General features: G+C 39.5%; 1 protein-coding gene across 1 annotated transcript; it reads right to left on the bottom strand.

The window, feature by feature from the left end:
• Nucleotides 1-289: 289 nt before the first annotated feature.
• LOC134226809 (tryptophan 2,3-dioxygenase) lies at nucleotides 290-25642 on the bottom strand. Its single transcript, XM_062707807.1, has 7 exons — nucleotides 25486-25642; nucleotides 15226-15380; nucleotides 15025-15158; nucleotides 1111-1470; nucleotides 794-1043; nucleotides 628-721; nucleotides 290-569 (listed from the first exon to the last, which is right to left on the bottom strand). Exons 1-7 carry the CDS (start codon nucleotides 25512-25514, stop codon nucleotides 410-412), a joined length of 1182 nt encoding a protein of 393 aa, XP_062563791.1. The 5' UTR covers nucleotides 25515-25642; the 3' UTR covers nucleotides 290-409.
• Between the last annotated feature and the right edge of the window lie 1016 nt (nucleotides 25643-26658).

Below are 26658 nucleotides of genomic sequence, written 5' to 3'. Positions count from 1 at the left end.
ATTCTAAGTTGTTGAAACATTGACCTATATTCTCACCAATACAGTGTCGCCCCGATTTTGTCACTCCCCGATTTTGTCAACCCCCGATTTTATCACGTTTTCGACTCGATTTTATCATGTCCCGATTTTAACACGTTTTCGACACGATTTTGTCACCCCCGAAAGTTTTGAAAATTTTAGTCTTTTTTTTCTATTTTTGCAAATAATACCGCAAACAAAAATGATTTTCGTGAAATAAATTGTACCGTATGTGATTTATAGGGATGAAGTGGGATCGAACAAGATAAAATTCATGCTAGCTTTATTACTTTATTCGTCAAATTGTTCAATTTCCTAGAGATTCCATTGGCCTAATCTAAGTTTTTAGCCATCTATCTGATACATCCAAACAGAAACGAAAAATGTATTATCAAATGGAAACGCCGTTGATTTGCTTTGCTTGATGCACCGGAGACCCCCAGGCGAGATTCAGCGCCCTTTGCATTTCGCTGGTAAGTGGTGGAATTGAGCCACGAGGAATAAGGAAAGTTGACAGATTGAACAAATCGATGAATACCTTATAACGATCGCTAAAATTGAAAATTTGATTACTATTAGATTGCACTTCGAATTGATTCCCGGTTTCACCTCAAAGTAGATCGCAGATATTGATATCCAGACGATCCACCTGTTCCCAGCTGTTGCGAGCCAATCATTCTCTGCACCATGATCACGTGATTGTCTGAAACGATGAGTGTGGGATCGATGTTGAAGCCTTATTGGCACGAAACTTGAAAGCCACAAATTAACTTACATCGCCATTTGGTGATGAGGGAATCGATATCCATGAGTAGCATCAGCAGTTGATGCGGTTGGCTGAATCGTGGTTCATCGCGATAGAACGTGATCATAATTGCTCCCTGCAGCGCCTGATGCGTAAATCTACGTTCGCCACGTGCGACCAGTGCGTCATGAACACTCGAGTCGAAAATTGATTTGTACACTTCCCGGCGTTTCTCGATGTCCATGAGACGGTAGTTTTTCACATTTTCATGTTCTTCGTTCTGGAAAATACAATTAAATTTTCAAAAATCATATGTCTTGTGTGTCATGTTGTAAGGACAGAATTACCAAAGCGCTCGCTTCCTGTTCAGCAAGCAACTGTTCTACGCTCTCTTGGAATTTGCCCCAAAAGTTGAACCCATTGGTTTCCAGACCAGGGGTGCGTTCGAGCCACTTTTGAACCAGGTCCGCCAATGATGGTTCCTTTTCTGTGATCGCAAGTCTCTCGATGGCACATCGGTCGTTGGCGAAGACTTCGGAATATTTTTGATTGTACTTGACACGGTGCTCGGTTTTGACACCCAACTTATTCTCCAGGAGCCGGAACTGTAAACTTTGGAATCCAGAAGCCGGTGACAGGTAATCACGAAAGTCCATGAAATCAAGCGGAGTCATCGTTTCCAATATGGGTACCTGATCAACAAGTAGCTGCAGGAAAGAATAGTCGAATAGACATTTAGTTTAAGATGGCGAAATCCGTATTTACTAAAAACGAATCGTAATGTAGGAAACATCCTAACAAAGATAATTTCAATTATTCAGAAATTTGGGTTTGATCATGCAGTAGTTTGTCAGAAACACATTTTATCAATCTCAAAATGTAGTGTACGGTGAACCATTGGCGCGTTGTTTTTCTACTACTTTGCCTAATAGTTCGTTGCCTGAATTCCGCTAGTAAATGAGTTAAAGGGCTAATTCCAGTAACTTAAGACATGATATTTTATCGCACAGACTGGATATTCAACACATTTGTGTTTCTCAGGATGAACACTACGTACATTAAATTGAACGTACTATGCCCATGTCCTTTATTTAGTGCAAGTATACTTACTCCATTTGCTAGCAAGTCGTTTTTTATTCAGATATTTCAAAAACTTGATGTGAAGGTACTTTTGAATAAGGAACCGCTATTAAGGCGTACACCAACTCTCGAAAGCGCACCTCTCAATCAGTTTCAGAGCAAAAACATGAGATATTACTGATTTAGACCACCCCAGTAACATTTTGGTTTTATACTGGTTTTATGAAGGTGATGAAGAGCAAATTATGGTTTTGAAGATCGCTAAATTCTGAAAATGTTACTTGGGCATGCATTGGTACTGAAGTTCAGACATATTTTTGCTTCTTCATATAAGGTCCGTTTTCTTTTTGTACAGAGATCTTATTTCTTTGCGTTTGACATTTCGAAATCTCACCTTTCCACAGAAATCAAATCAGTTCGCCAAATTCGTATCCGCTTGATTCCTAATTAATTGCGTATTGGCGTATTGAAGTTTGGAGTTCATGACGTCGGCATGTCAAAATCAGCCTAAGATTGATTGAGCTACCGTCACCGGGGGTGACAATGGGTCAAATGGCGGTGAGAATGGGTCACTGTTTCAACCACTTAGAATGCTCGTAGATTGGATTAAATGCATCTGAGGGCAAGATAACTAAAATATAAGAGACCTTTTTGAACGATTTTGCTCAACGACCTCCAGACTGCTGGTAAAAGCGATGACCCATTCTCACTCCCCAGACCCATTGTCACCCCCGATGGCGGTACATTTTTATAATTTACTCTATTGACTCTATTGACTTGTGGGCCCTCCTTAGCCGTGCGGTAAGACGCGCGGCTACAAAGCAAGACCATGCTGAGGGTGGCTGGATTCGATTCCCGGGGCCGGTCTAGGCAATTTTCGGATTGGAAATTGTCTCGACTTCTCTGGGCATAAAAGTATCATCGTGCTAGCCTCATGATATACGAATGCAAAAATGGTAACCTGGCTTAGAAACCTCGCAGTTAATAACTGTGGAAGTGCTTGATGAACACTAAGCTGCGAGGCGGCTCTGTCCCAGTGTTGGGATGTAATGTCAATAAGAAGAAGAAGAAGAAGATTGACTCCATCTATAAAATAAAATCGGTGGGTCATCTGAAAGCAAATTATACTTCCATACTCTTCCGACCATCACTCATAAGTATTAACAATAATAAAAAGAACTAGAACACAATGTGGTACACGGTTAGAAAAAAGTACCTTATTTATATATTTTATATATATTTTATATATAATGGCTGTAAGATCTTTCCGGAAATGGTTCATGCTCTATGTGATCCATATAACCAAATTGGAAGTCAAATCCTATTTGATTCAAATGCATGTTCATTTATCAAAGGAGAAAATAGATCTTTCGTTTCAGCATGTAATTCAATACTTCTAATTTTTGGACGGCTTGGGAAGGAACATGCATTCAATTCGAAATCTATTATTTCCAATGGCCACTAAGAGCAGTTAGTCTTAGTCTCCAGTTAGCCTTGCGAAAAAAGGCGTAGGATTACCAATGCGGAGATGACGAGTTCGATTATCGGTCCGGTCTAGGATGGTTTCGACTGGGAAACATTATTGACTCCCTGGACATAGTGCATCCATTGTACTTGCCACACAAAGATACATGGCGACCATAGAAAAGCTTCCTACTAATAACTGAGGAAATGCAAATAGAATACTAAGTTGAAAAGCAGGCCAGTTGGAATGTAGAGCCATAGAAGAAGAAAATTAGGAAGAAGAGGATCACTAAGAGCATGTTTCAATTCTTAAAGCAGCTAATGAATGTTTTAAGACGCGTATATTCCTTAAGACCCATATTCTTGTGTTACCTGGAATGGAACACATAGTGAAAGCATGAACAATTTGGTCCTTGAATAGCTATGTATACTAATGGATATCTGGACCGCTGGGAGTAGGTACCATATGTAAAGGGCCGGAAGATATTAGTTTATGCGTGGAAATCTGAAAGCCTAAACTCTAGGAAACAGCTAAAAGACCTGAAACATTTGGCGATAGCATACCCTATGTGGACCTTTGATTTGCTAAAATTATGTGTCATATTTAAAATAACCCAAAGATCAATAAAGTAAGTGAAAAACAAATAATCTAAGCAAAGAACCTTTTTATGTCATATTTTTTTTTCAGATCCTCCCAATAAGTAACGTAAAAAGTGATTTGAGTGTACGATTGGGATTGTACGATTTTTTTCTTTCAACGAATTGCGGGAGCAGCTAAGGCACTGAAATTATATCATCGGCGCCTTAAAAAAATCACCGGTGGCGCGGTCAAAAAATAGTAGCGGCGCGCCGGTTGAAAATGGTGGCGGTGGAGGTGCTTAAATATCATCCGGTTGTGATGAATCATTCTCATACGATAATTATTGGAATGATCATTTGAGAACTTCTCAGGTGTGAAAAGTAGGCGAGTTTTCATCGGCGATAGCACGGCATACAAAAAACAAGGCAGGCTCATCACGTATGTAAACATTCAGTTTGAATGTAAATATGTGACGTCACTGCTATCTTCGCACTAACTGGACCGAGACGATGCTCTACGGTCGCAGCATGTTTACTTTTAAACTCCAACATGTGGCGCAGAGTGTATGTAATTAAGAGTGGCGACACTATCAGAATTGGAACAAAATTCATCTGTCATTCCCATACAAAATCGTGTTCCAAACGAGCAGGAGACCTGTCAAATGCGGCACATGTCGCCACTCTTAATTACATACACTCTGATGTGGCGATAAAACATGCGTCACATTCGAAGTGTCATTTTTCTAACGGGCCTACCTTGTTATCTGTATACCGTGGGCGATAGCTTTTCAAATCTAGCAAATTATTGATAACAAACACAAAATAATCATTTTAATGTAAACCTAACTAATACCAATTTAATGCCAACAATGAAGTTTAATAGGATGTTTGACATTGTGGTTTGGTGTTGTAGGGAAAAAAGTTCAAAAGTAGCATTTACCAATGCTTCAAATCGAGATACACTTATCAAACGATTCTTTCTCACTAGCGGATTTTTATCAATTGATATTTTGGATATGTGATCGCTTGAGAGTATTGTTCACCCCCGATTATTTGAAAATCTTATTTTTATCATCCTTTTCAAATGCTGGTCAAAGAATTATATACATCACCAGGGCTCATTATGCTCACTCAACATCAAGAGCACCAAAATATCCGGATAAACAACGAAAACAGATTCACCCTGCGCTTGAAAAACGCTTGCTTTGGACTCATCGAACACAAAAGTCGAAAACCTGTACGTTACATACAGTTCCGTAGTTCAACGTCACCTTTGCGTACAACCCGATTGGTCTGATGCAGAGTCTACTATCTAGAATTTACGTTACGCATGAATGATTACGATCAGCATACTTTTTGTTAAGTAGTGCCACAGAAATCATTCACTACTTGATTTTGATCGTCTTTTTTCAAGCTGTCTTTTCGTTATATTAACGTCCATTTCCGAACTCATGATTGACCAGTTAGGTGGGGATTTTGGATGGAATATAACATTTATAACATAACATTTCTCCCATAACCCGGGAAAAAGTCCAGAAATAGTGGTCCGATCTGGGCCGTTCAGCACTTGTGGTGCAGAGTGGTATAAAGATGTGTACCTTAAGCGGCACGATTAACCGCTATCGTATCGATGTTTGAAGGGAGGGGAAGGGGGTGGGCGAATTTAAAGGTAGTTACGCAAAGATGATCTTCTTACACTTATTCTGAATGGTACTCTTGTTATTCTGTTGCCAACTTTTACTTTTGCTCAACCCTTCAAGTGACTTCACGGGAGCGTTCACTTCTAAAGCTTTTTAATTCAATAACCTAGTCACCCACAGAGTGCAAACACGTCAGTTTCTTTTTACTACTTTATTGGGGAATGTGTTACAATAAAAAGTTTTACGATCATACAAAAATAAATAATTAACACTACAATCAACAAATTATAATAACTGACGATCTCTCTGTGCCCCGAGAGAAACGTCCAATGTATTGCCCATTACGAGATGTGACGAGGTTTCCTTATAAGATTTTTGGTCCATCAGTCAAATCCCGCAAATGTGTTTTTATTGCGTTCTAGCTCAATTTGGTGTAGGATTCAGATCCTGTTTGGGCACCTTGAATTGTCTGGGAATTCTTCTATTTATAATTTTAATTGCCTATCTTCTGGCCCAAACACAGAACATTCAGGAATGGAACATTCACAAATCCACTCAAACAATTGTCACTAACATGTAAGATAAAATGAATCGTATCAAATGTATTGATGTTTTTTGAAGCTGTTTCTAGATCAAGACAAAATTTTCAAAACGACTTATCTGCTTTTGTAAACAAAGATTCAAACGACGATTTGACGAATCTGATAGCTATCCCACGCGAACCAACACCATCAATAGGTAAGTGAAGGATTCCGCTACCTGTTGATGGTGTTGGTTTGCGTGGGAGAGCTATCAGATTCGTCAAATCGTCGTTTGAATCTTTGTTTACAAAAGCAGATAAGTCGTTTTGAAAATTTTGTTTCGAGATCAGATCTAATACATTTCTCGCTTAACTTTTCAAAAGGACCTAAGTAACATTTTTTTCATGAGTTAATTTGAATAGTGCAATCAACATAACAACATGAAAGCTATTGATTGCAGTATTCAAATTAAATCATGAAATTTTTTTTTTCTTAGGTCCTTTTGAAAAGTTAAGCGAGATTTCAATTCATGCGTTTTAATTCGCCATAATAATCATTAGGCGATAACAATACTTCCGACTCACCAACAAGCATTTGTTTACTTTGCTCGATAGGTAGACGCTAGGATAGGATGTGACAATTCAAGACAAAATTTTCAAAACGACTTATCTGCTTTTGTAAACAAAGATTCAAACGACGATTTGACGAATCTGATAGCTCTCCCACGCAAACCAACACCATCAACAGGTAGCGGAAACCTTCGCCTACCTATTGGTGGTGTTGGTTTGCGTGGGAGAGCTATCAGATTTGTCAAATCTCGCGTGATTTTTGAAAACGTCGTAAGTCCAAACGAGAGACTCTCTTTCATTACGCTCTCTTTTGCTAATATCTAGGCTAGTTTAAAATTTGTTGCAATATTTTCACCTCAGCGCACTAGACAAAGCTATTTTCTTCAGATTGGTGCAGGAAAATCCAATGTAAATGTTAGTATGGCTTTGTAATAATCGAAAGAGAAAGTAAACAAAGAGAGCCTCTCTTTTGGACTTACGACGTTTTCAAAAATCACGCGAGAAATCGTCGTTTGAATCTTTGTTTACAAAAGCAGATAAGTCATTTGAAAATTTTGTCTTGAATTGAATTGCGACTGCCTTGTTGTTTCCTCAGTTGATTGCTTCGACGAGGTGGTGTCCAGTGCTTCCAAATATTTTTTATGCAAAATCCGCCGAATAATATATGTATAAAATTAATGTTTTCTCGTTCATTTCTTCTATATTTAGTAATCAAAGATGCTACGTAATATCAGCAAAAAGTTTTTACTTGAAATTAGATGAGTTTTATAGTGAAATGGGTAAAAACTTGCTTAATATTTCTTCAAATCGAGTATTTCAAATTAGCATAACCGTTGAAAATTATGCATACGTATTTTACAGTCTAGCATAAATTCATTTTGCCCAAAAAATCGAAAAACAAACTTTTGAATTTTGTCATAAATTTCAATTTAATTACCCAGCAACATGGCCAAGGTAACAACAAGCTGCCCTTTTGAAAATGTGATACCGCCGATCGAAGTAATCGATTGTCATTTTCACCCAATCAGCAACCGGTACGATTTTAACAGAAAATCGGTACGATTGTTAATGACTAATTGGCACATCCTATCCTATAGGGTAGACGGTTTGAGAGTTCTCGCTTAACTTTTCAAAAGGACCTAAGTAACATTTTTTCATGATTTAATTTGAATACTGCAATCAATAGCTTTCATGTTGTTATGTTGATTGCGCTATTCAAATTAACCCATGAAAAAATGTTACTTAGGTCCTTTTGAAAAGTTAAGCGAGTGTTCAATAGGTAGATTTGGCTTCACTCTTTGCGCAACTTCAAATGGTCTGATGTACATTTGAGTTTTTTTTATCTAACTGTCAATCGTTTGTTTGATTGCAGCGTCGCACTCTAGATCGATTTAAAGACAATCCTCACGGAATACAAATTTTAAAGTGCTCGCGTTTTCAAGGGCACACCTCTCAACACGGAAGCAACGCACAACTGTCATTTTTATTATTTTAAAGCTGAAAAAATAAAAAAAAAATGACAGTTGTGTGTTGTTCCCGTATTTAATGGTGTGCCCTTGAAAACGCGAGTACTTTCAAGTTTGGATTCCGTGAGGATTGTCCTTAAATTTAAGCTGATGAATTTATTCAAAACTCATAAAAACGTTGTATTTTGACAATATTTTCAACTTTGCTCATCGAATGCATTGGCTTTTTGTTCATATAAACACAGAAGAGCCCAAGACAAATCGATTTGTGAAAAAAAATCTTGCAAATCAATCAGCTTTTCGTGAATTATTTTGCCTCAATAGAAATGCAAACTAATTTTTATATATAGAGACACAGCAACACTTATTAAGACATTATTCAACATACTAGATATAAGAAAAATAAATTGGGAACAAGATGCAGGTATCGATCCCACGACTTTTGAAATTCAATAGCTTACATAATTTTTCTCAACAAAATATAAACCAAACGAATGGCTGAATGAATAATGAACAAAAATGACAACAATCCAACAAAACTTTAAATGCTCGTTTTGTTCAAGCGATACAGACCTTCCCAGTGGATGCAAATGCTAACCACAAGATTTCATTCATCGTAAAACAGTTCAATGAGATTCGCGCTAACGTAACTAGAACGATTAATGTTAAAGCTAAACTTAAGAACTACTGTCCATGGATGACCGTAGGGTTATGGAAACTTATAAAAAAAAAAGAAAAAAAATTTACGACAGCCTCTGAATAACAGTTTAAACGAAATGTTGCAGCAAGTTTCCAAAATGCTAAAAGCGAGAAAAAGGCAATGCAAACGTGATTATTATCAAAACTTGCTCCAGAGCAATTCCATAAAGCAATCATGAATCGTAGTCAATGATCTTCTTGGGCGAACTAAAAAAAAGGAGAGAATCTGTTTGGAGAAAATCAACAGCGATTTAGAAACAAGCAACACATTCAACGATTTCTTCTGCTCGGTTGAACATGATTTGGCCTCAAGCATCAACAGTGATCGAAATATAACGAAGTTCGACACAGTTATCAGAAATAGTTCTTCAATGTTTCTACAACCTGTAACAGTTCAAGAAGTTATTCTACTGATACGACATCTGGACATCAACAAGTCTTCTGGACCGGACAACACTACGGCGTCTTTTCTCAAAACATATCATCTCATAACATAATGAAAGATGTTTTCAACGACATTATAGCCTCTGGACAGTATCCTGAATGCCTTAAAATTGCTCGTGTTGTACCTATTTACAAGTCGGGAGATCGAAGAACCGTTAACAACTACAGACCTATCTCTACGCTATCACTACTCAATAAAATACTTGAGTAACTTTTGTCATCGCGTATTATAAGTTTCCTGGAATCGTCGAATATTCTCTACACGCACCAATACGGATTTCGTCAGGGCTATACCTAGTACTTTCACAGCCGTTAGTGAACTACAACTAGTTGATAATGTATATGGAGCCATAGATAAGCAAAAAATTTCGGGTGTTCTGTTCCTGGACCTTCGACCTTCGCGTTCGATACAATCGACCATAGTCTCCTGCTACAAAAATTAGAGTATTATGGAATACGCGGATCCCCTTTGAATCTTAGAAGTTATCTTTCGAATAGGTATCAATATGTGTCTGTCAATGGAGTGAACAGTGAGCAACGGGCCATGAATATTGAAGTCCCCCAGGGAAGCAACCTGGAACCATTGCTGTTCTTAATGTTCATCAATGATCTATCTCGTCTTCAACTGAACGGCAGTATTCGATTCTTCGCTGATGACTCTGCTATTATATACGATCAAGGGAACGAACAATTAATCACACAATGCATACAGCGAGATCTTGACAAGCTGCATGAATTATTCAACTCAAATGTGTTGTCCTTAAATTTGAAGAAAACAAAATTTATGCTATTCCGCTCGAAAAGAAGAAAAGTACTTAACATTGTCCCAATACAAGTCAATGGAGTAACTATAGATTTTATTTATTTAATCAGACTAAGGCCGAAGTGGCCTGTGCGGTATATAAGAGTCTTCTCCATTCGGCTCGGTCCATGGCTACACGTCGCCAACCACGCAGTCTACGGAGGGTCCGCAAGTCATCTTCCACCTGATCGATCCACCTTGCCCGCTGCGCACCTCGCCTTCTTGTGCCCGTCGGATCGTTGTCGAGAACCATTTTCACCGGGTTACTGTCCGACATTCTGGCTACGTGCCCGGCCCATCGCAGTCGTCCGATTTTCGCGGTGTGAACGATGGATGGTTCTCCCAACAGCTGATGCAATTCGTGGTTCATTCGCCTCCTCCACGTACCGTCCGCCATCTGCACCCCACCATAGATGGTACGCAGCACTTTCCTTTCGAAAACTCCAAGTGCGCGTTGGTCCTCCACGAGCATCGTCCAGGTCTCGTGTCCGTAGAGGACTACCGGTCTAATTAGCGTTTTGTAGATTGTCAGTTTGGTACGGCGGCGAACTCTATTCGATCGGAGCGTCTTGCGGACGCAAAGTACGTACGATTTCCAGCCACTATGCGTCTCCGAATTTCTCTGTTGGTGTCATTTTCGGCAGTCACCAGTGAGCCCAAGTACACAAATTCTTCTACCACCTCGATTTCGTCACCACCGATGCAAACTCGCGGTGGGTGGCTCTCATTGTCTTCTCTTGAACCTCTTCCTATCATGTACTTCGTCTTCGACGAGTTGATGGCTGTCCGATCCGCTTAGCTTCCTCTTCAGTCTGATGTAGGCTTCCTCCATCTTCTCAAAGTTACGTGCCATAATATCTATGTCGTCGGCGAAACCAAATAGCTGGACGGACTTATTGAAAATTGTACCACTCGTGTTAATCCCTGCTCTTCGTATTACCCCTTCCAAAGCGATGTTGAATAGCAGACACGAAAGACCATCACCTTGCCGTAACCCTCTGCGGGTTTCGAAGGGACTCGAGAATGCCCCTGAAACTCGAACTACGCACATCACCCGATCCATCGTCGCTTTGATCAACCGTGTCAGTTTATCCGGAAAACCGTGTTCGTGCATTAGCTGCCATAGCTGGTCCCGATCGATTGTATCATATGCGGCTTTGAAGTCGATGAATAGATGATGTGTGGGCACGTTGTATTCGCGGCATTTCTGCAGTACTTGGCGAATGGCGAACACCTGGTCCGTGGTGGAGCGTTCGCCCATAAAACCCGCCTGGTACTGCCCCACGAACTCCCTTGCAGTTGGTGTTAGTCGACGGCATAAAATTTGGGAGAGTACCTTGTAGGCGGCGTTCAGCAATGTGATTGCGCGGTAGTTGCTACAATCCAGCTTATCGCCCTTTTGTAGATGGGACACACGACACCTTCCATTCACTCCTGCGGCAAAACTTCCTCCTCCCAAATCTTGGTAATGACCCAGTGCAGCGCTCTACCCAGTGCCTCACCACCGTGTTTAAATAGTTCTCCTGGTAGTTGGTCAACCCCAGGGCTTTGTTGTTCTTCAGCCGGCCAATCTCCTCCTGGATTTCCTGGAGATCCGGAGCCGGTAGAATTATGTCCTGCACGCGTTCTCCCAGGTCCATCACCATACCGCCATCTTCGTCTGCCACATCGCCATTCAGGTGTTCTTCGTAGTGCTGCCGCCACCTTTGGATCACCTCACGCTCGTTCGTAAGAAGGTTCCCGTTTATGTCCTTACACATATAGGGCTGTGGCACGTGGCCCTTACGTGAACGGTTTAACTTCTCATAGAACTTTCGTGTGTTATTAGCGCGGTACAGTTGCTCCGTTTCTTCACGGTCTCGATCTTCCTGCTGGCGCTTTTTCCTCCGGAAAATCGAGTTTTGTCTGTTCCGCGCCTGTTTATATTGTGCCTCGTTCGCCCTCGTGCGGTGTTGCAGCAATCTCGCCCATGCTGCATTCTTCTCTTCCACTAACTGCTCACATTCGCCGTCATACCAGTCGTTTCTCTGAACCGGGGCACCGTGGCAAGTGCAGCGGTTGCGGTACTACCAATGGCGGATCGAATATCTCTCCAGCCATCTTCAAGAGACGCTGCGCCCAGTGGCTCTTCCGTTGAGGTGCCACTTCCAGCTGCTGCGCGTATTCTTGGGCTAGTCTACCATCTTGTAGCCGCCCAATGTTAAGCCGCGGCGTCTGACTTCGACGCGTGTTGTACACCGTCGAGAGTTTTGAGCGCAGGCATACTGCAACGAGGTAGTGGTCGGATTCAATATTCGCACTGCGGTAAGTGCGGACGTTCGTGATGTCGGAGAAGAATTTACCGTCGATTAGAACGTGGTCGATTTGGTTTTCCGTTTCTTGGTTAGGTGATCTCCATGTGGCCTTGTGGATATTTTGCGGGGAAAGAAGGTGCTTCGGACTACCATTCCGCGGGAGGCTGCGAAGTTTATGCATCGTTGGCCGTTGTCATTCGATACGGTGTGCAGACTATCCGGTCCGATGACCGGTCTATACATATCCTCCCTTCCTACCTGTGCGTTCATGTCACCGATGACGATTTTGACGTCCCGCAGTGGGCATCCATCGTATGTCTGCTCCAGCTGTGCGTAGAACGCTTCTTTCTCGTCGTCGGGTCTCCCTTCGTGTGGCAGTGCACGTTGATGATGCTATAGTTGAAGAAACGGCCTTTAATCCTCAGCTTGCACATCCTTGCGTTGATTGGCTGCCACCCAATCACGCGTTGGCGCATCTTACCCAGCACTATGAAGCCGGTTCCCAGCTCGTTGGTGGTGCCACAGCTTTGGTAGAAGGTAGCCGCTCGATGCCCGCTTTTCCACACTTTCTGTCCTGTCCAGCAAATCTCCTGCAGCGCCACGACGTCGAAGTTGCGGGGATGTAATTCATCGTAGATCATCCTGTCGCAACCTGCGAAACCTAGCGACTTGCAATTCCATGTTCCAAGCTTCCAATCGTGATCCTGTATTCGTCGCCTAGGTCTTTGCCGATTATATCGAGTCGCATTATCTCTTATATTGTTCGTAATGATTGGTTTTCTAGGCGGCTTATTGGGCCAGCGCAAACCTCCTGTCTCGTCGGAGGGCCGTCGTGTCAGGGCTGTTTAGCGTCCCACCTAACACCAGGACTTGGGCTTGTGCGCTTTGAGCGGCACACGGTCGCTTTGGTGGGGCCTACTTGCGGATACATGCAGCTTTTTATAGAGGTTTAACAGGGCCCACTGTCAAACCCCACCACATCCTAGGCAAGCCCCACAACTCGCAGATGGCCTGGGGAGGGATCGTCAAGCCCTTGGACATAGTCCCTGCTGCCCGAGAACTATAGATAGAGTATCAAATTATAAATATCTAGGCATCATTTTGAATGAATCAATGAGCTGGGACGCTCACATCGAGGAACTTATTAATAAACTATCTCCTTTCTGTGATGTCCTGCGGAAAGTTTCTTCGTTTGTACCAATAATATGGTTGAAGACATTATATTTTGCCCTAGTTCACTCCAGATTGCACTTTCTCATAGGTGTCTGGGGAAATGCGTGCGAATCCAGACTAAGAGAACTACAATGTATTCAAAATCGATGTTTGAAAGCCGTATTGAGGAAACCGTATCTGCACCCTACCGCTTTGCTGTACAATGACGTCAACAATCCCTTACTTCCGATCAGAGCGCTACATTAGTTCCAAATTATTACTCAAATCCATCGGATACTCTCTGGTGAAATACATAACAACCTAGTCTTCGATAGAACGTTCGTCGGTTGCTCTCCCAGACGAGCTGATAATCTGAGATTGATCTCAGAAGCAGGAAAGAAAAGGTTTAGCTATGCTTCATTATTAGACTTCTTAATAAGCTCTTGTTCGAACTTAGATTGTAGAAGAGCTTTCAAACATTTGTTCGATGGTTGAAATGCAAATTATTTGAACGAAATCATAATTTTTGGTATTTTTGTTTTGTTATTTTACCTCTTATGCAAGGCAAGTTCATACCAACTTCTGATATCGAGGCCTTCGCTCATGCTTGGGTACTTATACAAATACAAAACTAGAAGAAAATGGAATGACCATCGAGAATAATGGCTACAAATTACTCGCAAATTACTAGACATCGAGTATAGCAAAGTTCCCAACATGGAACAGCATCGAGCAAAGCATAACAAAATCAAACGTATACTTTGTACCATTCTTCATTTGTTATGTTGCAGCTATGTTTGATGGTTGGATGACCCACAAGTGCATTCTGTTCACACTCATCGATTGTGCTTGAGTTCGAGTTTTCTAACACCGGGTATCAAATTACATTGAATCTCACGTATTTCTTTTACAGGCCTACAATGATTAAGTCACAACAATTCTCAGAACTTTTGCTAGTGCTTTGCTTGCGTTCCGATATCATTACCACCTTGCAAAATAGGATTCATTTAGCGCATACACAGTTATAAACTGAGAGGTTCTAAACCATTTCGGCATTTGTGTGTCATGCGACTAACATACCATACCTACACTATTCTCTGAGACAGTGGAAATTTTTCATCCGCACATCTCGAATCGGCATTCTAATCTTGTCACTTTCTGAATTGATTGCTTTGAAGTCACATGTCCTACCGTTGAGCTACGAAAGCCTTAGGTGACAATGGTGTTTAATTAAGTACCTAAGCTAGAAATTAACCATTTGAATTGAATTCAAATGTCCACGTAAATCCTAATTTTAGTTTTTCGCGATTTACTCAAATTTACTCGTAATTTTCGCATGAGGAGATATCACAAAATATAACGAAAATATATGCTGAAGACATGAAGGAAATCCATCCAGCCATTTTCGATTTATGCGGATACGAACACAGACCAATTTATTTTCATATTAACATATTGACGTAACAGCTATGATCTGTGATGATTTATAACCCACAAATTGCGAGGAGCTATCAAACTAACTGAAGGTCATCGACGCGGCTATAACATTACCTTAAGAATCATGACGATTCGATTGAGTCGCTTCAAAATTTCCAATGTTCTTGACTCCTCCATGTGTTCTGTGCTGAAAAGGTGACGAATAGAGTCCAGTTCAAATATGATTTGCTTGAACCACAGTTCATAAGCTGTGAAAATAAAATTTAAAACAAAACTGTTATGGGCGAACTAGATTGAAAACCTGCCTCAACCTACCCTGGTGAGTTACGATGAAAAGATGCTCATCATGTACCGGTTTGTTGCTCTCAACTGAAAGCATTCTTTGTGCGCTAAGTACTTTATCAAGCATGAGGTATTCTCCGTACAACATTCCAGCTTCGGATCCCAGTCGTTCGCCACTTTGGGCGTCCCTGTGAATGATAATAAGTTAAATAGAAAATGTAATAAATATTCATAGTCAATCAGGAATAAATTGTAGGGGATGAAGTTCGGTTGTTGGCACCGTTCGGTTAAGGGCACCCCCCGGGTATCTTTTGACAGAAAACAGATGCTGTCATTCTAAAAACTGTCATTTGTTTGATATAGTACAACGATGTTTTGTGGTCAATACCATTACAGGGTTATTACGTCTACGCGGATTTCGCGATTTTCGCGGTTTTCGTGGATTTGGCGCGGATTTACATAATGATTTGAAGACTTCGGATTTGGCGCAGATTTAGTTTTAGGTGATAATTTAAAAAAAAATCTGGATCTGATGCATGGAGCTTCCTTTCTATAGTAAAATAATGTTGAGAATAAAGTCCTTATTGAATCTTATGCATTACACTTTTATTCAATCGTTCAACAAGTATTATAAGAGGATACCCGTCACTTTTGGTCATTAATTATTGATTCCTAAAATCGATTTTTTTATCTCGTCAAATCTTCCCGTCGGGATTTAGTTTCTTCTTTTATAGTATTGAAGGTTTTATATTGCTTTCATAGCATTTCTCTAGAATGAATCAGAGAATATACAACAAATGCAAACGTAAACATTGACTTTTTCCGCTGATTCCACGAAGATTAGAGCCTGCTCACGGTATTTTCTACTTCAATTCTGCAGAAGGCGCGGAGCTCTACCAGTTCCCAGTGATAGTTAGCAGAGAGTGATCCTAATGAATGAGAAATTTGCGAGAAAGGTCAAAGTTTACGATTGCGACTTTCGCCCTTATGAAACAACCATGTCGAAATGTTCTTTGATGTGATGCAGATGTCTCATTATAATAAGTTTTTTCGCAGTGATTGAAGAGGAATTTGTTCAGCAATTGAAAGATCAAAAGATCAATTTTCACAGATATTTTCGGATTTTTTTTGCGTTATTTGGGATAACTATTATATAAGTTTTTCCTTCGAAATTCCAGCCGAAAAATTACGAAGGAATTCCCTCAAGGATTCTATGAGTAAAGTAATAAATGAAATTCCACAGAGAGGATTTCAGCAGAATTTTGCCATGATGAATTGTAAACATTTTTTTTTTGGAGAAATTTATAGAGGAATTTTCACGGTAATTCCTGTAGCGATAACCACAGACAAAATTTAAAAATTCCACTTTGAATTAGGAAAAGAATTGATTTTTTGTAGGAATTGATCAAAAAATGTCTTCAGGAATTCCCAAAGCGATTTATTAAGAAACTTCCACATGCATTTCCAAAGGAATTTGTGCAAGGACTTCTGGAGCAGTTTTCCCATGAATTCACATGGCAATTTCCTAGGAATTTCCTGAAGCTATGACAGCAGGAATGCCTGTAAAAATTGCGCAGAAATTCCGCTTTGAATTTACGGGAGAATTCCCGGAAGTTCTTGTGTTTTTACCAACTTATTTATGTAAACAAATCCAAAGCGATTTCAACAGGAATTCATGGATGGATTCTCGCATGTATTGTCGTAAAAAATCCTGCGGATTATTCTGGATAAATTCCTCCAGATTGAATTCCTCCTCCTCCAGATTGAATTTATGAAAAAGTATTCGAATGAATTTTTGCATAAATTCTCGGAGGATCTACCGCAGCAATTTTCAGACAAACTTCGACAGGAATCCCGGAGAAAATTTGTGCAGATACCCTTGGAGATGTCCAATGAAATTCAAGTAATACTGACACAGGAGTTCCTGCTACATTTTTCAGTAGAATTTCTATAAATAACCCTTAGAGAAATTTCTGCAAAAAATCTTGTTGGACTTTCCGCATGACAACTTTCTTCAGGAAACTTTTACGTTTTAGAAAATAGAACATTCAACGAAACCTGAGCAAGTATGTTAGATTTGAAATTATTTCTATTTGGATATGAATTCAAATAATTTTTACTCGGGAGTTTTGTTCAAAAACAATTTTACATAATCTTTTCACCTAATCTCTACGCAAGTTTGTGTTATGAACAAAAATTACATCAAAATTGCAACCATCCTGCTTCTATAAAACGGTGAATATAGAAATTGTTTAACTGCATGATTTTGGTTTACTTTGCCTTGCTACTTCTATTGGTGAATATGACCATCTAGAAGGGTTGTAATACAAACTGCGATATTATTTTTTTTTAATTTGATACAAACATGTATGAAGTAGCTCATATTAAAAAATGAATAATATTGTATAATACGCACTTCAAAAGAAAACGTTCAAAAAATTGTGATAATTGTGATACATTATAAAAAAATGATATTTCGCACGTATTGGGCCAGAATTTAGCTCTGAGTCGCGCAGATTTGGCGCGGATTGAATTTCATGCCGCGCGGAAATGGCGCGGATGTGATTTTGGTCGGCGCGGATTTGGCGCGAAAAATATTACTTAACTACCAAAGTGAAAAGGGTTGGTTTAGAACACTGTATGCTCTGGTGGGTGCGGCTTTGTTTGGTGGCAGCATGAATGCTTCCGTAGTAGCAGACATGCTAGAAATATGGCATTCGTAACCGATAATAATGTGGACCAGGATGCTTTTATTGGGAGGTGATCTGACTTGCCAATGTCCCTAAGTCAGTTATCTTGGATTTTTGTATGGAATTTATGCTCGTTTGTTTACGCGCTGGTTATTCTCATCTAATGACAAAGTCGTTTAACCTATACATACGAAAGGGCCAAAACGGGGGACCGGCAAGCGAATAATAGAAAGGCGTGTTCTCTTGGATTTCAGAAATGCCAGTAGATGGTTGGAAGAAAATTTACCTATGAAGGTTTATTTGTGCAAAGTTTTTGTTGGCTGGAGTGCCGATACTTCTACCGAAACCGTTCACCTTTGGGTCATGGTTTATATACAAGACGCGACCCGTGATTCGGTGACAATTATGTCAGTTATGTTATCCTTTAGTCAATTATGCGGATCGGGAATCCGTGACCAATCATACTAGTCGACTATTCTGGAGAATCGTGTCATCCATTGGTCCTTGCGGAGTACGACATTATCCATCAGCTGTTCTGAAATCATCATTTTATTTAAGTAGTAACTTTTACTCAATTTTGGGTTATCATATTTTTGAAGAAAATTAGTAGAATTGGGCTTAAAGTACAATTACATTTTTGATTTAGAAGACTTTCATATAACAGTAATATTGTTTCCATTCAAAAAAGAACAGATAGAACATTCAGTTAAGCGCTAGATAACCCTGTTTAACTTATTGTGACTACCAAACCTGCATACATTTGACGAACTTTTATTGTAAGGAAACATTTTTTTACCACAATGATGTCGTGTCCAGAGTTGAACATCTATTAATCATTCGGAAACAGTAATGGAACAATTACGAAAAACCTCTATAACAAACAAAGTGTTCGGAATATATAAGTGTATTCAAGATTGAATTGAAACGGTAGGCACATTTGAGCGCTTGAAGTTCTTAAGACCCCACAATTATTTTCGAAGTTTTTACGAAAATGTATTGATTTTCACATATTATCGAAAAAAAAGATGAATAAATTTTTGAGTTTTAGCAGATGAACAATAGATTTAAATTCTGTTATAAGTAATTTTGAGAATATTCAACAAAGTTGCTCTGAAATGCTTTTATTTCTCTCCGAAAGCGAACTTATGATAGGAGCCTTGACGAACTGAGCAAATATCCGCACCATATTATATTAAATCGAGGAATACGAATTCCGCTTTCTGCTTGAACATTTCTAACAAAACGATAAAAAGGTTTTCCAGTGAAAAACTAAATATATAGGTACTTATTGATTCAGAATAGGATTGCGTAGAAAAAGTAAATAAAAATATTTGTAAACATTATATTTTTCAATAAACCCTTAATTGTTTTATTCGTACCGCTGAACAATAGACGATTTTTTTAGATCACATGAAGCTTGGTATTGGTTAAAATTTGTTTCGTAATTCCTCGAAATTCCGTTTCATTTCGTTAAAGCCCAGTTTTTGTCGGCGAAATTAACGAAATTAAAAATTCAGATTTCGCCATGCTCAATTTCCGCGGAATTTCGTTTCGAACCACCTGAAACGAAAATTTTCGAAATACCGCATATCCCTAGAATAGATTATTCGCACTGAAAACGGAAAAAATATCGCATAGTTATGACCATTGCCTTTTTTCATGCGGCAGACATTTTACTTTTTAACGACGAAGCCAATGATATCAAACTACATCTGATTGAAATCCATATAATATATGAATATCGAAGACAACAATCATCAAGGATGTTATCGATCATTTAGTAATCTGCGTTCGATCATTTGGTAGTTTGCAATCATTTAGTCTAAGTTACTGCTACTAGCGCTATAGCTTCGTTATTAGTGAAATTCAAACAACGAACTGTTAGGCAGCGTTGTAGATAAACCTTTGCACTAGATGTCCACCATACAACACATTTTGAAATTTAGCCTCTGGAATGAGTTATTGACAAACTACTAAATGATCGAAGGCAGATTACTAAATGATCGATAACATCCTTGACAATCTTAAAACATAGGGGGGTCCTGTAGCGTAGTTGGCTACACGTTCGCCTTACAAGCGAATGGTCATGGATCCGATTCCCAGCCCCTCCACCAAACCCTCGTCGATCACCGGATGCTCAGCCCATGCGGTAGCGTATTGAGAGACGCGCTTTATCGTCACGGCTGCCTGATGACGACTGACAACTTGTCATTCTCGGAAGCATTCCTCCAACGTACCCGGACAAATGGCAACCGAACAATGCAACGATCATTGGATGCACGACATGGACAAACGGACACAATGGACTAACGATGAGATGGACTGGCAACGACAACAATATGGTAATGGAAATCTAAAAATAGATTCTGTGTGGATTCTGTACAGCAGAATACCACAGTAGATCTCGGCACAGTAGCGGTTAAGTAACACAGAGTGCCTAACAAATAAAGAATGGAATAAAAAATAAATAAAATCTTAAAACAGTTAAAATGGCTCTATCGAAAATGTTGTTTAGTATATTAAACCTTGTATATTAAAACTCAAGGGCAAGTGAAAATAGCAGATTTTGGCTTTAATTAAAACATTTAAATCGTTTTCGATGTCACACAATTATTCAATTGCTCAAAATATTCCCTTGCTACATCTTTTGCTAGGTATATAAAAAAATGAGTTTGCATTTCTTTTGAGGAATACAACTCACGAACGCTTATCAATTTGCAAGATTCATTCACCAATCGAATCGTTTTGGGCTGGGAAAGTAGAACAAATGTAAAAATGCTACATTTTTATGAATTTTGAAGAAAACCATCAAGCTCGAACTGAAATCGATCTAGAGGGCGACAACTAAACGTTTGTCATTTAGGACGAAGAATAAACAATACGAACAAGATCGAGCAGGTTCGACTAGTCAATAATAAATTTAAAAACGACTATTGGCTGCAAAATGGTGGGTTGACTTCAAAGAAGGAGCGCCCAACATAGCTTTGGCCCCCACAAGTTCCTACTTCACGCTTCCACGGGTCGTCCGATGACAAAAGACCGCCAGCTAAGGGTTCTGTACTTAGCTGGTAGTGCATCCTGGGCACTGTTGTCCTTATGGCATCAGCTAGAGTGAGAAGGTACGCCTCGAGCGTATGTTCACCAGGAGGTGCGGCTCAAACAGCGTCTGCCTGGTACCCAGCGGCTGATTAACGAAATGTTGTATCGCGTCAGCTATACCTGAGATGGCAGCCCCACCAGCGCAATGTAGGTAACGCGACCCCGACCCCCACGAAAAATGGAAATAGAAGAAATAGAGAACGTTATTTTTGGCAACCGATCCGGCAACAAAATAAGGACTATGATTGGAAACTCGGTACCTGGAATGTGAGGACTTTAATGAACCTGGACGATTGAGCCTTCTGGCTCGTGAACTGCAGAAGGTTGGAGTGAACGTGGCCGCTATTCAAGAAGTCCGATGGCCTAGATCCGGAGAACGCGAATTCCGTGCCGTGGACCCCACTACCAACACTGCATTCAAATATAACATCTATCACAGCGGTGGCGGAAAAGCACAGCATGGAGTTGGTTTCGTAGTGATGGGCAAGCAGGTGAAGCGATTATTGCGGTGAAAACCAATTAGCGAACAAATCTGTGTGTTGAGGATACGGGGCAAATTCTTCAATTGCGCACCGACAAACGATAAAACCGACGACGCGAAGGACACGTTTTATGAATGTCTTGATTAAGCACATGCGGTATTTCGAAAAATTTCGTTTTAGGGAATCCGAAACGAAATTCCGCGGAATTTTAGTATGGCGAAATCTGATTTTCTGATTTCGTATCGTTTAATTTCAAAAATTTCGACGGAAAAATCATGCTTTTAACGAAATTAAACGAAATTAAACGGAATTTCAAAATGAATTTCTAATATTTCAAATTTTCATATCATAAAAAAATTTGGCTGCACCACTGAATAAAGCAATTCAAACTTTATTTAAAACTAGCAGACCCGACAAACTTCGTTTTGCATAAAATTGATTTATTCTCTGATTAGTTCTCGAGCCCCCCTTTCCGAAGGGTCGAGGGGTCTCGAACCATCTTAAGAAGCTTCCCCGGCCCCAAAAACCTCTGCATACAAATTTTCACGCCAATCGGTTTAGTAGTTTCCGAGTCTATAAGGTTCAGACAGACAGACATTTATTTTTATGTATATAGAAGAAGAAGATTTTATACATATAAATTCTTTCACTAAATCTTCAGAGATCATTGTCATGACCTAAACTTTTACCTTGAGATATTTTTGATTCCTGCAGATGCAGATGCATATAATTGAAATGCTTCAAAATTGTATGTATTTTCTGTCAAAATCGTACCGGTGCGGCGCGTTTCCCGTAGGGCAGTTTGTTGTTTGCTTGGACGTGCTGCTGGTTTTAAAAGTTAATATTTAGCAATGAACGTAAATGTCTGCGTTCGAGTTTGATGGCATAAAATTAGTTTAAATTTAATAGCTAAAGGCTTATACATTGTTCTCAAGGGCTGCAAAGATTTGTAACTGTAAATTTTTTCCCATCTAGCAGTTATATTTTTTCAAGTAAAATCTTTTGTGTTTGTAACTTTCGCTTCTCTTACATAAATAATGAATATTTCTATAGAGTTTGGATAGTTTCTATCGAGGAAGATAAACATCGAGTTTTGAAACATGTTGTATGAAAGAATCTGTAACAAATTAATTTGGTTACACTGGCGACCACCTCGTCAGAGCTACCGACTGAATAGGAACAAGGCAGCAGACTACGGTGGACTGGACACGTTGTTTGTATGCCGGAAGAACGTTAAGCGAAGATAATATTTAGTAGAGAACCCGGAAGAGGTCGCAGGCTTCGTGGAAGGCCGCTTACACGATGGCTTTTTGCAGTTGAAGAGGACCTGAGGGCGCTCAATGTTCGGGGCGACCGGAAGCGATTGGCCCAGGATCGAGTCCACTGGAGAAGGATACTTCATTCGGCCTAGGTTCATCGAAGAGCTGTATCCCATCAAATATCAAGTTAGTATTGTGTTGGAAATCCATTGAATAAAAGTAAAAATAATATTTTTCCTGGTAGTTTGATGTAGCGATCAGTATGGTGCCTCAAATAATTTTGATTACAACTATTTTTGTGTCGGTTGAATTCGTTGATAATTCTGCTTCATCTTTCTAGAACATTGTTACGTTCATCGATTCATCGGCTTTGGCTGCCACTTACCCCGTATTTTCAGTTGCCCTGGGGTACCATAATCCACTGATGATGGCGGTGTCTTTATGAAAAAAAAAATATTTTGGCCAACACATTTGATCCAATAGTCAATTTTCAATAAGACATAATGAGATGAGCACGGTGTCTTTGGCCAGAGATGCTTATTTTATAGAAATACTAGAATAAGAGATCGGCGAAGACGCCATCTTGTTTCCAATCGAACCGTCAAAAGCGGTTCCATTTCGACTTGTTTACTTTTTGCATCCATAAGAAGCAAGCAAAAATTTCAAGTGCTGCCAGTATTATTTTCACGATTTCATGCATTTTCATACGTTGCCATTTCGACAGTTTTTCACTCCGCCGGTCTCTGGTTATAGGGTTGCTATTATTTTAATAAAACCAGTACACCCAAAAAAATCTAATTGAATCATTTGTTTGAGACACTGCATATATCCATTCTTTTGTTGTTTGTTGCAAAAGGGTGGTCTTTTTTTTTCTTTAGTATTGAGGTTTTCACCCCTGGGTTGGTTCACCTCAGACATTTTGAGATATTTTTTTTCGTGTTTTCCGAATTTTTATGAAATGTCTGAGTGCGTGTTGGCTCTTGTTTCGGACAGCAGAACGATCACGCGATTTGCCGAAATTTTGTGTTTTGCATTGCGCGGCCGGTAAATAATAAAGTTAATTAGTTCAGTGCGTGTTGGCTCTTGTTTCGGACGGCAGAACGATCGCGCGAAACATTTGTAAAATCCAGGTTATTTTGTCCTCCTTTGGACGGTTCATAAGTAAATTGATGAATATTTTTTTATTATTTTTTCAGCATATACTGTTATTGACAAACGGTCTATATTGTCTAATAGAGCTCCCTATTATTCACCTTACCCACTAACACAAATTTTCCTTCCCGAGACATCTATGAAGGTAGTATGAATTTCCTGCATCTTCACTAGTAGATGTTGAACTAACATTCCTTCCCTTCCTTCCGTGATTGTAAGGACGTGGCCAGGTATACAACTGCCACTGTATAGGAAAAGGTACTAATCCCAAGTACCAATTTGCGACAATATACAGTAGATTGCTCAATTGAGCATTGTATAGCCACCCACGATTTGTACAATCACATATGCTATGCTATGCTATGCTATGCTTTCCGAATTTTTATGAAATGTCTGTATTTTTGAATGTGGGAAAATAGGGATCCATTTCCCTGGGTTAGACAGAGGAAACGCTCAGGATTGCTCTTCATATTTTGGTTATATGGAATTTGACAGAATAAGGAATGAGGGATTTTGAATCATTTTAAAAATTGTTTTTTTCGTATGAGGAAATTAAAATGATAAGTTCTAGAAATGTTATAAAACCGAAAAATCCGCTCAATTTGTCAAACACAAAATGCTCATAATAATCAGAAGGCTTACATTTTACTAAATCAGAAATATAGACGTGCATGGAGGCGCCGATATGTCTGTATCATTTGATCTTCAGCCTATCATATCAAAGTGACTTCATAATATCACACCCGATTCTGTTTTTTTTTTAACGCAGCAGTGTAAAAAATCCCATGCCAAGTTTTTGCAAAGCTGCTCCATTTCGCATGATTTGATGAAACACCCCATGTGAAAAAAAATGTGTTCCAAGCCTGGATCAATTCCACGTTGCATGCTACTATTGATTGAATACTTGAGCAATAATCCATTGTAAACTTTCTAGGCCAAGATATCTTTTCGCAGTTGCATACACATGGAATAACGAATTCTAGGCTGGGGAATGGCACGAAAATGCGCTTTACCACATCGGGACCCGCACCCAACTACGAGCATAGTCCCACTTTATAGACACACATCTAATCGCTAAACAGGCTAAATATTTGAAATAAAAAAAAGAGTTAACAAAGAAAGCGTGTTTTGGAATGGACGATGCGTACTTGAACAAGATTAGTACTTATAAAGGCAGTACGAAAAGCACAAATAGCAATCTCATAACAAAATATCAACATAATATTATAATGCCGTTTGTGTGGTCCTGGAATATCTTGTTATTGCGATTCTTCAAAGCGGCGTAGCCAACAGATTCGAGTGAGTTCCAAAAAAATCTCGTTTATTTTCAGTTTCTTGATTAGTTCTTACTGGGAATAGGATGGCTGTGTGACTTCATCTTGACGTATTCGACAATGATAAGAAGTGGATTACTCGTAATCTCAAACAAAAGTTTGCTCATATCATTAATTCGATTACCAAGTGCTTTAGTTTGTTTTATAATATGCAGAGATTTTGAAAATGTTTTTATATACAGGAATGCAAATACCACTTTTGTACAAACACTTTGATATTCGTGGTTAGATTAAAGAAATATCGAGTTTGGCTTGAAAGCTATCACCAAAAACTTACCCATTATAATTCCCTACGGGGCAACTCATCGTAGACGATGTCCAATTCAATTGTTAATAAACTAATCACAAACAAACTCAACAACTCCGTTCCACCGATTGCCGTAACGACCGAACACGGGAATGACTGCGAAGCGACTGAACCGAAATCCTTTAGTTTTGGGACGATCCGTTTGAAACCTGATAACGATGGGAAGCCGACAAACAACACGATTGAAAATACAGGAGCTAGCAGCGTGGAGCAAAGGCGCGGCTGAAAATAGTGAGCCCAGTGAGGAAGTACATTGGAATCGATACAGCTGGGAACTGGAACCTGCGGACAGTTCTTGTCTACAATAATCTATTTCAGTCGGAAGCAACTGATAAAGCAGTTAAAAGTTTGAAAATTTTAAAAGCACCGAAATATTTACTGCATTGACCAAAGTGACGAGTAAGCATTCAGCATACATTTAGCACAACATTTAAAAAAATAATTATCCTTCAGTAACAATGGTCTCCAGTTAACCCGGAGATAGCGAGTTCAATTTTCAGCCTGCCTAACGTCGCAGACCCCTTGCCACACAAGATACATACTCGTGCAATGGCGAGCATAGAAAACCTTTAAAATAATAACTGAGCAAATGCTTATAGCAGTGGTGCTCAGCATTTTGTGCGTTTTTTGCCTTAATTTGCTTGTCACACAATAATAATGAGCTTTCACCTCAGTTAGTACTTGACGAAAGCTTAAATATATCTATCAGCTGAGGACATTAAAAACGAATATTGGTGCTAAATTCACCTGTATGACTTAATCAAAGTAATCACTAAAGTGCGCAGTCTGCGGGCCGCACTTTTATTTTGCTTTTGACTGTTTCGCACGGAGTGAATTCTAACACCAATATCCGTTCTATTACCCCAGCAGATAGATATATTTGTGCTTTCGACCAAAGTGCTAATTTGCATGGTTAAAGCTCATTTCTATTATTAAAGTAAATTAGGAAAAAAACGTCAATGCTGGTACCACTGGCTTCTCAAATACTGATTGAAAAGTATAACAATCTCCAGAGGACACGTAGAGACGTAAAAGAAAAAGAATGAGAAAATATAGAACAAGAAGAAGTGAAAGAAGAAGAATATTATGAAGAACCATACTAAATTATTCTGTGTTGTCAACGAGGCGGTTGTGTAAAAGGTG

Source organism: Armigeres subalbatus, chromosome 3 (genome assembly GCF_024139115.2).
Source record: "Armigeres subalbatus isolate Guangzhou_Male chromosome 3, GZ_Asu_2, whole genome shotgun sequence".
NCBI lineage: Eukaryota > Metazoa > Arthropoda > Insecta > Diptera > Culicidae > Armigeres > Armigeres subalbatus.
This window is presented reverse-complemented; position numbering and strand designations above follow the sequence as displayed.